Raw genomic sequence first — 11,708 nt, forward strand, 5'->3', positions numbered from 1 at the left:
GAAAGGCTCTATCTGTTTAAAAATATGATAAAAATTTCACTTAGCTACAGTATTGCATAACTAATTGCTATTCAAAATGTGACAGCACTAAAATATGAAAATTGGCCTGGGCAGGAAGAGGGTCTAAGTTTCTGGTACTAAAGTGGTTAAGGCAATTTGAGTAAAACTGTACTTTACACATTGTACATACATTTAATAAAATTCCTATTCCATTTTATTAGTCAGAAAATCATCTTTTATGCCCCTTTCTGATTTAATTTGCTTTAAACTTTTAGGAAGTCTCATACTTGATTCAGAGCATGCGTGGAATTTTGTGCATCGGAATTGTCTACACACGCTCGGAATTTCCGAGAATGGATTTTATTTTCGGAAAATTTGAAAAACCAGCTCTTAAATTTTTGTTGTTGTAAATTCCGACAGAAAATGTCTGATGTGGCCTACACACAGTTGGAATTTCTGACCAAAAGCTCCCATGGAACATTTGTTGTCAGAAATTCCGAGCGTGTGTATGCAGCATTAGAGTTAACCTAAACTCCTGCAGACTTTTCAACAAGCTATTTATGGGATTTATGAGTGGGTCTGTCATGATTTTATTTTGTGAATCTTCACTCTTGAAGACTGAGCATGACTCTGAGGCCTTGTACACACGACCAGTTTCCTCGTCAGAATCCATCAAGAAACTTGGTGGGAGAGTTTTTTTGCAGAGGAAACAGGTCGTGTGTACATTTTTCATTTTGGAAACTGTTGAGGAACTCGTCGAGCCAAAAAGAGAACAAGTTCTCTTTTTCCTCGACGGGAGTCAAATTGGCTCGTCGAGTTCCTCGTCAGGCTGGTTTCCGACTAGAAACTCGAGCGCGTGTATGCTAAGGAACTCGCGCTTGCTCATAATAAAGTATGAGACGGGAGTAAAAGTAGCATTTGTAATGGAGAGAACACATTTTTAAAGCTGTAACAGACTGAAAAGTGAAAATAGTCTCTTACCAAACTTTTACTTAACACGCAAACACATGAGATTAGCAAAAGCAGCCCCAAGAGTTGTGCAAGTGGAATCAAACTTCCCCTGCCGTCCTATGTGTTGTAGTCACCGCGTTTGAGAACGAGGAGATTTTGTCTTGACTGTGTGTACGCAAAGCAAGCTTGTCGAGTTCCTCGACAAGCCTAACAAGGAACTCGACGAGGAAAATGATGTGTTTCGCCCGACGAGTAACTCGTTGTGTGTACGAGGCCTGAGTGAATGTTACAGACACTTTTGAATAGGAATATGTAGAGCAGCCCTTGAAGTCATTTTCAGGTTTCAAGGAATTCCTACTAAAATTGATTTTACCTACAGCTCAAGTTATAGTAGCCATACCACATTGGTGGTTAATGGGAGAAGGTCCCTTTTACTTTGTTGGTCAATGGTGGTCAGTGAAATAAATGTCTAACACAATGGTGGTCAGTCTAGCCCCCCCCCCCAAACTTTTGGGTATTGTTGGAAGAATTCTCTTCAGTGGTCTGTGGGAAGAATGTTCCACTTACAGACAGCTAACATGACCATTGGTGCCAGTGGTTACATACCTGAGAAATCAAAGTTCCACTGGCTCCGTGCTACTGACGCTATGGAGTGGCATTTTTAGCTGGACAACACTTTCGGACAATATATAAGTCTGCCAATGCTCACTACTTATTGAACGCCAAGAAAACTATGGAGGAACCCCCGTGGTTCCACTGAACCCTGATTGAGAAAGGCAGATGTAGAGTAAAGCTGAAGCGGAAAGTGTACTTGGCAGACCCGATTTCACTTTGATGAAACCTAATGACTGAAAGATTAATTCTGATGGGTTTCTTTGGTCAATAATTGAATGTTGTGGCATGAAACAGATATGTGATTAGAGCGTACCTGTGCTTTTATCATGACAAATAGTTGTTTACTATCCTATAGCATTGAACACTTCTGTCAAATTACAGGCCAATAATCACAAAATGAAAGTGGTATTAAAAAATATAATGTGCAATATACATCAGAGTAACAACTCTAATGCCTTTAATATGTTATGTGATGTCTTTAAATCTTTAAATTGTGTATTACAGTTCTCCAGACAAGGCTTACAACAAACTCAACAACAACAGCAAACTGCAGCCTTGGTCAGACAGCTTCAAAAACAACTTTCAAGTAAGTACATGAATATATTTGAATACATTTATGTGAAAAGAAGGGTATTTTTTAACATGCTGTACCATTCCTTTTAGTTAAACAGACAATGGGGTCGTTTTACTAAAACTGGAGAGTACAACATCTGGCGCATCTCTGCACAGAAACCAATCAGCTTTCATTTATTTTTGTCAAAGCCTACGGGCTCTTTCACACGGGTGACCCGTTCAGGTCCACCTGCCAGTTTTCTAGGCAGACCTGAACGGGCGCTCCGTGCTCCTCTATGAAGCCACGGATGTCAGCTGTGACATGCCCGCTGACATCCGACCCGCTCCGATCCGCCAAAGTGTGACGGAGGAAAAACCTACTTTTCCATCCGTCTGACGGATCGGATCGGGTGAACACGGACAGACAGGGCGGATAAAAGACAGGGCAGTGTGCAGGGACCACCCTGTCATCCGCCGGCTCAGCGGGGATCAACGGAGTGATCCCCGCTGAGCAAGCGGAGGTTCACGGGGCGGATCATTACTTATCCGCCCCGTGTGAAAGGGGCCTAATTGAACAAGCTGAAGTTAGAAGCTGAATGGCTACCATGCACAGCTGCACCAGATATTGCATTTTTGCAGTTTTAGTAAATCAAACCCAATGAGTCTAATGTTACAAGTAATAGCTGTCTCACTATTCCTGTTAAATTGGATAAAGTGGATATAAAATGTCCTGTTTTGGTTTGTATTGCTTAATTTGTAATTTCATAGATTTATTTTTTTCGTTAAAGCATATAAAGCTCTCCATAGATATACAGCGCTGTAAGATTAAAAAAATACAAGTAGCCATTTGCATTGCTATCAGCAGCGTTAAATCTGTCCATGCTATCCTAGAGCCTGAGCCCTTCTAATAAAAGTCGGACACAGCTCTTCACAACAGATTCATTGCTTGTTTGTGAGAACTAATATTAAAGTGGAGCTCCACCCTAAAATAATACTCTACTGCACTAGCTTCCTTTTAAATATGATTTAAAAAGTTCTGTGAAAAAAAATGTTTTTACATGCCTGGAAATCCCTGTTGCTAGGCAGAATTCCTAATCTGCCTTCTTCCTGGACCGCGGTCTTTCTCCTGTCCAACCTAAGCTGCACAGACTCCTGGGAATAGAGGGCCAGATTCACAGAAGAGATACGACGGCGTATCTCCTGATACATCGTCGTATCTCTTGTCGTATCTATGCGGCTGATTCATAGAATCAGTTACGCATAGATTGCCCTAAGATCCGACAGGTGTAATTGACTTACACCGTCGGATCTTAGGATGCAATACTTCGGCCGCCGCTGGGTGGAGTTTGCGTTGTTTTCCTGCGTCGGGTATGCTAATGAGCATTTACGGCGATCCACAATGGTTTTTGCGTTCGTTACGTCGTTGCTAGTAATTTTTTCCCATCGCAATGTTAGTCATGCTTTAACATGCCTTAACTTTACATGAGCCATGTTAAAGTATGGCCGTCGTTCTCGCTTCGAATTTCATTTTTTTTTTGTTTTTGCGTAAGACGTCCGGGAATACGAAACGCCGTAACTCACGTCGCCATTCAAAAAAATGACGTCACATCGCGCAAAGCACGGCGGGAATTTCAAAACTGAGCATGCGCAGTACGTCCAGCGCGGGAGCGCGCCTAATTTAAATGGTACACGCCCCAAGTTTACAGGTAAGTGCTTTGTGGATCATGCACTTACACTGAAAACGTGCGGCGGTGTAACGTAAATGGGTTACGTTGCGCCGCCGCAATTGTATGAGAATCTGGCCCAGAGTGTCATAATTTCCCAGGAGACTGTGCGCTCTTCTGTGCCAAAAAATCGCTGGATTTCAGTGAGTCATTATGAGTTTTATTATTGTGGGGATTGTGTTATCTAAGTTGTCATAAAAACGGGCGGGAAGTTCCTCCGCCACCGCCCGTTGTCATGACAACGGCACAAACAACCTGCGCTACGAGCGTTGCTCTACTGCGCACGAGCGAGAAAGAATATTTTTTTTTTACTGGGCTTCAGATGCCCACACATAGGATGACGATGGCCACATCAAGAGCTGCTGCAAATATGGCAAGTGTAAGATTGAATTACCGATCAATTGGCGATATATCACTATGTTTAATGTGATGCTTAATGTAATTAAATTTAAATAGCCAAAAAAATAACAATTAGTGACCGGAACCCCGTTTTTAGATTAGCAGGGGAGCACATTGACTTCACATGAATGCAGTGCATTCACTTCTACTAGTTATAAATCTTTGTATATTAAATATTGTAAAGAAAGAGCACAGCTTAGCTTTATTTCAAGTTTTACATATTAGCGTTTGAAATTCTATCAAATAACTCTTCTAAAAACTAAGACATGAGGTTTTTCTCAAGATTCCTTTGTGTGTTTTGGCAAAACAAAGTCTCCATTGGATGAAGATATTGTGCAAACCTTGCATTCTAGGATAATGTGAATGAAGTACAGTCTGTATAATTGCTGGAAGCTAACAGATAGGAATGTGTTTCTGTAATTTATTTAAAGTGTTTGTAACCCTAAAAAAAGATCCTGTTCCTTTAAAGCAGGGGTCTCCAAACTGTGGCCCGGGGGCCAGATGTGGCCCTTTGCTTGCTTTTATCAGGCCCTTGGGGCACTCTTTCATCCACTGATATCAACAATGGGGTGTAATTCCCCCTCACTGACACCAATGAAGAGGCACAATTCCTCCCAATGATGCCAATAATGGGGCACAATTCCTCCCAATACCATTAACAATGGGGACCAATGACACCAATGGTGACACAATTCCCCCTGCTGACACCAACGATATGGCATTGTTTTTTCCCCACTGCCTTCTGCCCTTATCCACTCCCAGTGACCACAGTCCGCCCCCCCCCCCCTAAAGTAAACTGGCCCTTTGTTTAAAAAGTTTGCAGACCCCTGCTTTAAAGCATGGACAGCTTGTGCTGTGTCATTTAACCCCTTGTATCACCTGAAATACCTGGCTAATACTGCCTGCTTCTGCCCTCCCCTCTGTAAGCTGGAATTCAGCAAAGGTTCACATCATGTGCAGCTTGCATTGCAAAGTGCAACTTCCCTTGCAAGCCGAGCAGTCTATCTGCCATTAGAAAATCAACCCTTGTGGTTTCATTAGTTCATGCTTGCTCCAGGACAGTAACTCTGAATATATTGAAGTCATAGACATGGTGGCAACTAGCATTTTCAGAAGGGCACATATAAAGGCAACCCTATGTTTAACTCATTATTTGGGTACTGTAAGAATAAATATTTATTGAATAAGGTCATAGGGGTGAATTCAGTAATGTGCTGCAAAGTGCAGGGGTAATGTGCAACATCAGATAACATAATCAGAATTTAGTTTCTAGTACTTTTATCTGTTAAAATTATTTTCCGATTGGCTGCTTTCAGTTGCTGTAGTTTGCACTTTATTAAGGCAGTTTCCTTAAAGAGGAGTTCCACCCAAATTTGGAACTTCCTCTCAATCCACTCCTCTCCCCCTTACATGCCACATTTGGCATGTAATTTTTTTGGGGGGGGAGTGGGGGCTTCAGCACGAGTGGGACTTCCCGTCCCACTTCCTCCTTCCTGTAGGCGACTAAGCTTAGTCGCCTTCAGGAAGTGGCTGCTGTAGGCGATCGCCTAGGACACGTCACAGGTCCTAGGCGATCTCCTGGCCAATTACACGGCGCGGCGCCGGGCCGCGCCGCTCGCGCATGCGCAGTGCCGCACCGCTCGCGCTCGCGCATGCGCAGTGGGTGCCCGGCCGTGAAGCCGAAAGCTGTCACGGCCGGGTGCCCACACTGAAGATGAAGACGGCGCGTCGCTGGAGCGCTGGAGCAGGTAAGTGCCTGTTTATTAAAAGCCAGCAGCAACACTTTTTGTTGCTGCTGACTTTTAATAAACATACAAATGGCTGGAACTCCCCTTTAAGGAGGAATTTGTAATAAAAACATCTTTGCCATTCTGAAGCTTCCCTCCAACCACTTTGCATATTATTTTATATATACTGTGATTCTTTACTTGCCAAATATGTTGCAGAAATGTCCTTTCACTGAGTCTGGCTGCAACCATTTGCTGAAGCTGCTGTCTGTTCACTTCCTGGATTTACACCGACACACAGAGTCACACACCTAGCTTTGCAGCCCTGCAGCACTCATTGGCCCTCTTATGACTGATGTGCATGATGTTATAAGCCTAGGCTTTTTACCAGACTAAAAACAGGAAGTGGGCTGTATAAGGTATTTACTTACAGAAAAAAATGTTTTACTATCCAAAGTTAAAACAACAAGGGCAGAAGATTTATCAGATGGAAAGGTGAACAAATGACTTTACTAAAGGAAGGTGTTTCATATATGTATATATCTATATATAGAGGGATATAGATCTCTCTCTCTCTCTCTCTCTCTCTCTCTCTCTATATATATATATATATATATATATATATATATATATATATATATATATATATATATATAGAGAGAGAGAGAGAGAGAGAGAGAGAGAGAGAGAGAGAGAGAGAGCGGGTAAAATAAGTATTGAACAAGTCACCATTTTTCTAGGTAAATATATTTTTAAAGGTGCTTGTGACGAGATCCTTCCTCGCCCAGGTCCTGCTCTCCCGACACTCCTCTGCTACCAGTGAGTCAGCTTGCAGATTGCAACGTCTGATGGTCCAGTCATCCAAGGTTCCGGGATCCGAATTACAGCTATGTGCCATTCGGACCCATTAAGAACAAACACCAGGCAGGCTGTATGTAAGTTCCAACAGGACTCTTTATTTCAAGTACACAGCACACTTTTATACAGAATTTTGGAACATCCCACTCCCAACAACCGCTTTCCTATTGGTCAATTGTAAAGTATATCCAGTCTTCACTCAGGTCCCCCTTGACCATGCAAATGAGGACTTGAAATTGTCAACAGGGATTGGTCCAATAGCTTGGATAGAAAGACTTGTGTATTGAGACAGAAGCCCCAGGGGGTAATCAATGTACACAATAACCTGGTTCCAGCTAGACGGCCTGACTCCGACACCCGCTCTTAACCTGCAGAACACAATAAAAGGTATTTCGCAAGCTGGTTCCACTTAGCATTTCAAAAGCCTTGCATTGAATGTCCCTCTCCTGTGTAACATATGTCAAGTAGAAACACTTTAATATCTCAAGGTCCATGACATTACTTCCCCTGGGAACCAGTCCAACAGCCGCAGTGGGACCCAAACGGGTCAACTCGAGGATGTTGGAAAAGTAGTCTTAAAGTTCCAGGACTGTGCTGGGATGACCCATCTGCCTTCCTGTTTTGAGGTCCTGGCCCATAATCGGACGGCAAGAGGCTCACATTCAGTCCTCTCCAAAAGCCCCTGTCCCGGCTAGGTCTGTCACACATCTCCCCCTTTGGCAGGAGACTAACACTGGGAGAGACCCCAATTTCGGTACCCACCCAGTACCCCAGATACCTTGTCCCAAAGAGAGCATTACTCACCCAGCCAATCTCTGCCTCTCTCAGAGAACACGCCTGCCGCTGGGGAGAGGCCTGGACTGGCCCTTCTCCCTGGAGTCCTTTCAGCCGCTGGAGAGAAGACAGGGTGGCTGGGCTCAGTTCATCATGCCATTGGGAATCTGGGCCAACTGGCCACCATTCCTGGGGTATACCAGTGGAGACTGCAGTCCCATCCACTGATGCTAGGTAAAAATCCCCCGGTGCTTGCAAAGCAAAGCCGACATCCTCCTGTCTCAGTGCCGCACCATTTTCTGGGGTTGTGTCTGTGGAGATCGGAGTCCCATCCACTACCACAGGAACCCCCTCTTCTGTTAGTTGAGAGCAGAGGCCCGGGGCACTCTGCTCTGTTGCCAGCTCTTCCGCTGGGTTGCTGTGAGTGGAGACCACAGTCCCATCCACCGATATCCGCTCAAGCTGTAGTGGGGTGCAGCCGCCAGTAGCATCCTGTCCTGCTGCCAGTGATTCAGCTGGGAGTACGAGCTTTACCACCTCAGCTTGTTGCTGGGGAGGGGGGCCAACCGCCCCGGCTCCCTGGAACTCCACAGTTGGTCCCAGTACTGGGCAGAGATGGCTAGCATTCTGCCCTGTTGCCAGCACTTCTGCTGGGGGTGCATAATCCATAACATCCTCTGAACAGTCCATACACTCTGTAATCTGTGGCTGGGGAGTGATCGCCATCTTCTCACCCTGAGCCTCCGGAACTGCCACAGGGGTGGGGCAGAGGTCTTGATCCCTCTGTCCGGTGACCAGCGCTTCAGCTGGGGAAGTTCCTTGTAACTCCACAAATACTGTACTTGGTGCTGGGCAGAGCACAGTGAAGTTTGGCCCTGATACCAGCTCTTCTGTTGGAGGCTCCCCAGGTTGTTCTTCCTCAGCAGAAAAGTCTATCAAATCCCCTGTCTCTACAACTGGTGTCTGGGGATAGAGGTTCACCATCTCCTGTCCATGGAACCCAGAAGATGCTATGGGCACTGAGCAGAGGTTAGCAGAGCTCGGCCCTGCGGTCAGCACTTCAGCTTTGGGAATGGCAAGCTCCCGATTTTCCACTGCTGATTCATCAGCCAGGATTTCATCACTGTCAGCTGATATTTCCTCATAGTCCCAGGTAAAGGGAACCTCACCCTGCTGCTGAGCGGAGTCTAGCAGCTGTTTGTAGGCGATTTCCAGTTCCCATTCCTGAGCGGCCAGGAATTCCAAATCTTCCTGTAACCAGTGCACTTCCGGGACATTCAGTCTTCGCTCTCTGTGCTCCATTATTTCCTCCCAACGCCACTCCCGATCGCTCCCAAAGTTGGGATCCCTGGACATCCTCCAATACAACAATCCCAGGCCATCATAGTCAAAGCCTTCCGTGGGGCTGTCATCCGCTGACCACGGGCACTCTTGGACTACATACCACCGGAGGGCTCTGTAGCTCTCGTCCAACCGCATCTCTTCCCGGATCAGCCTGCTTAACTCTGCTGTCCACTCCTGCTTTGGTTGTTCCCCCAATAACAGCATCCGTACTTCATACTGTGACCAGTACCTTACATGGATGGAGGGGAGAGCTTTTCCCTGGTGTCGCTGCTCGCGGGCTAGCGCTTCTTTCCAGAGTTCGCAGCGGATCGAATCAGACCATCCAAGCAGGACCTCCTCTGATACTGGTCCTCTGCGCTGTATCTGCTTCTCTCGCAACCTCCTTCTGAATTCCTCTTCCATGGTTACTGATATCTGTACCTCTCCTCTTCTTTCATTTGGTGCTGCTTCTTTAGGCGTTGTCACCGATCGCCGTATTTCTGCAATTCTCAGCTCCTGTTGCCGCTCTCGTTCTCTCTGTTGTCGCTCTCGTTCTCTCTCATCCTGCCGCTGGAGGTCTCTAATGGTATTCTGTATGGCGGTCTCTGATGGGTTCGCACCATATAATGCCAACCGCTGTTGAACTCGCTGCTGGAACAAGTCTTCAACTGACCGGGGTCCTGCATCACCATCCCTCTGATCCATCTCGGCTAGCGCAATGATCAGGGTGGCCTTGTTCTTCCCACCGGTCCCTCCACGGCTCTCAAGCAAGTCTTTTAGCATGGTTCTCCTCCAGGCTGCATAGCTGGTCATTCATGGTGGTGGTTTGGAGTTGTCCCAGTAACTGGAGAGCAAATCCCACCGCTGCCAACCAATGTGACGAGATCCTTCCTCGCCCAGGTCCTGCTCTCCCGACACTCCTCTGCTACCAGTGAGTCAGCTTGCAGATTGCAACGTCTGATGGTCCAGTCATCCAAGGTTCCGGGATCCGAATTACAGCTATGTGCCATTCGGACCCATTAAGAACAAACACCAGGCAGGCTGTATGTAAGTTCCAACAGGACTCTTTATTTCAAGTACACAGCACACTTTTATACAGAATTTTGGAACATCCCACTCCCAACAACCGCTTTCCTATTGGTCAATTGTAAAGTATATCCAGTCTTCACTCAGGTCCCCCTTGACCATGCAAATGAGGACTTGAAATTGTCAACAGGGATTGGTCCAATAGCTTGGATAGAAAGACTTGTGTATTGAGACAGAAGCCCCAGGGGGTAATCAATGTACACAATAACCTGGTTCCAGCTAGACGGCCTGACTCCGACACCCGCTCTTAACCTGCAGAACACAATAAAAGGTATTTCGCAAGCTGGTTCCACTTAGCATTTCAAAAGCCTTGCATTGAATGTCCCTCTCCTGTGTAACATATGTCAAGTAGAAACACTTTAATATCTCAAGGTCCATGACAGTGCTAGTGACACAATTTAAAAAAAAAAAAAATCGATAACAACCCATGCATTTCATGCATACAAACCAAAACAAATAAGTTCAGAAATTAAGTTATGTGTAATGTGTGATAAAATGGAATGACACAGGGAAAAAGTATTGAACACGTGAAGAAACGTGTTGGGTTGACGTGTTCAATACTTAGTTTACCCGTTGTATCTATCTATCTATCTATCTATCTATCTATCTATCTATCTATCTATCTATCTATCTATCTATCTATCTATCTATCTATATAGATATCTATACAGATATATATAGATAGATATATTAGCCTTGTCAAGGGATGAAGGGATTTTGGTTATTTGGTTAAATAGGAGTACTCAACAAAAGGATTATATTGTAGTATATTATAACAGATGAGAACTAACAGGAACATTTAGAATGCACTTTCCAGATAATGTTTACGACTCCACTGCACATTCTTATAATTTCTTTCTTTTATCACACAGGTAACCAGGCACAGCAAGCAGCCAATTTGTATGGGGATCCTTCAAATTTTTAAGTCTGGACAAGATTCTAAAATATTTTGGTTTTCATTACATTGTACATATTTCGCAATCCAGTATGAGCAAGTTATAATGTTTCCAGGTAGTGTGAATGCTTTCGGAGAGTGTTGCTTTTTCCTTGAAAGAAAAGGTTTTTGGAAAACAATATTTTGCTGGCTTGGAAAACAAAAGAAGCAAGTTCTGTGTTTCATTCTTTTTTAATACTTAGACAAGGACATTGTCGATGTGCTGATGGACTTACAGATGCACTGGACCAAACTTCTGAATTATAAAATACTTTCATATTTAACTTAAAATGATCTTGTATAAAAGTGGCTGACTTTATTGCTGGGGATTTCCTACTTAAATTATTTATTACAGGTACTTCTATAGCGCTGACAATTTACATATATCAGTCCCTGCCCTGAAGGAGCTTACAATCTAAGGTGCCTAACTCACCTTCATGCATACACATACTAGGGCCAATTTAGAAAGGAGCCAATTAACCTACCAGAAGGTCTTTGGAGTGGGAGGAAAGCCACACAGGCAGAACATGCAAACTCCAGGCAGGTAGTTCCATGGTTGGGATTTGAACCGACGACCGCAGTGCTGCTAGGCAGAAGTGCTAAACACTTAGGGCCAGATTCACATAGATTTACGTTACTCCACAGCGGTGTAACGTATCCCATTTACGCTACACCGCCGCAGGTTTACAGCGTAAGTGCCTGATTCTCAAAACTCTTACCTGTAAACTTGCGGCGGTGTAACGTAAATGCGCTTGACGCAAGCCC

At 44.7% G+C, this 11,708-nt stretch overlaps 1 protein-coding gene across 1 annotated transcript in view; it reads left to right on the plus strand.

Annotated features, from left to right (window-relative positions):
• Positions 1–11,262, plus strand: part of LOC120936665 (mediator of RNA polymerase II transcription subunit 12-like protein) — a 42,778-nt gene extending 31,516 nt beyond the window's left edge. The window contains exons 4-5 of the mRNA XM_040349184.1: positions 2,071–2,152; positions 10,882–11,262. Coding sequence (XP_040205118.1) covers positions 2,071–2,152; positions 10,882–10,934 — 135 coding nt within the window. The 3' untranslated portion in view covers positions 10,935–11,262. The remainder of the gene's footprint in view (positions 1–2,070; positions 2,153–10,881) is intronic.
• Positions 11,263–11,708: the final 446 nt, after the last annotated feature.

Source organism: Rana temporaria, chromosome 4 (assembly GCF_905171775.1).
Source record: "Rana temporaria chromosome 4, aRanTem1.1, whole genome shotgun sequence".
NCBI lineage: Eukaryota > Metazoa > Chordata > Amphibia > Anura > Ranidae > Rana > Rana temporaria.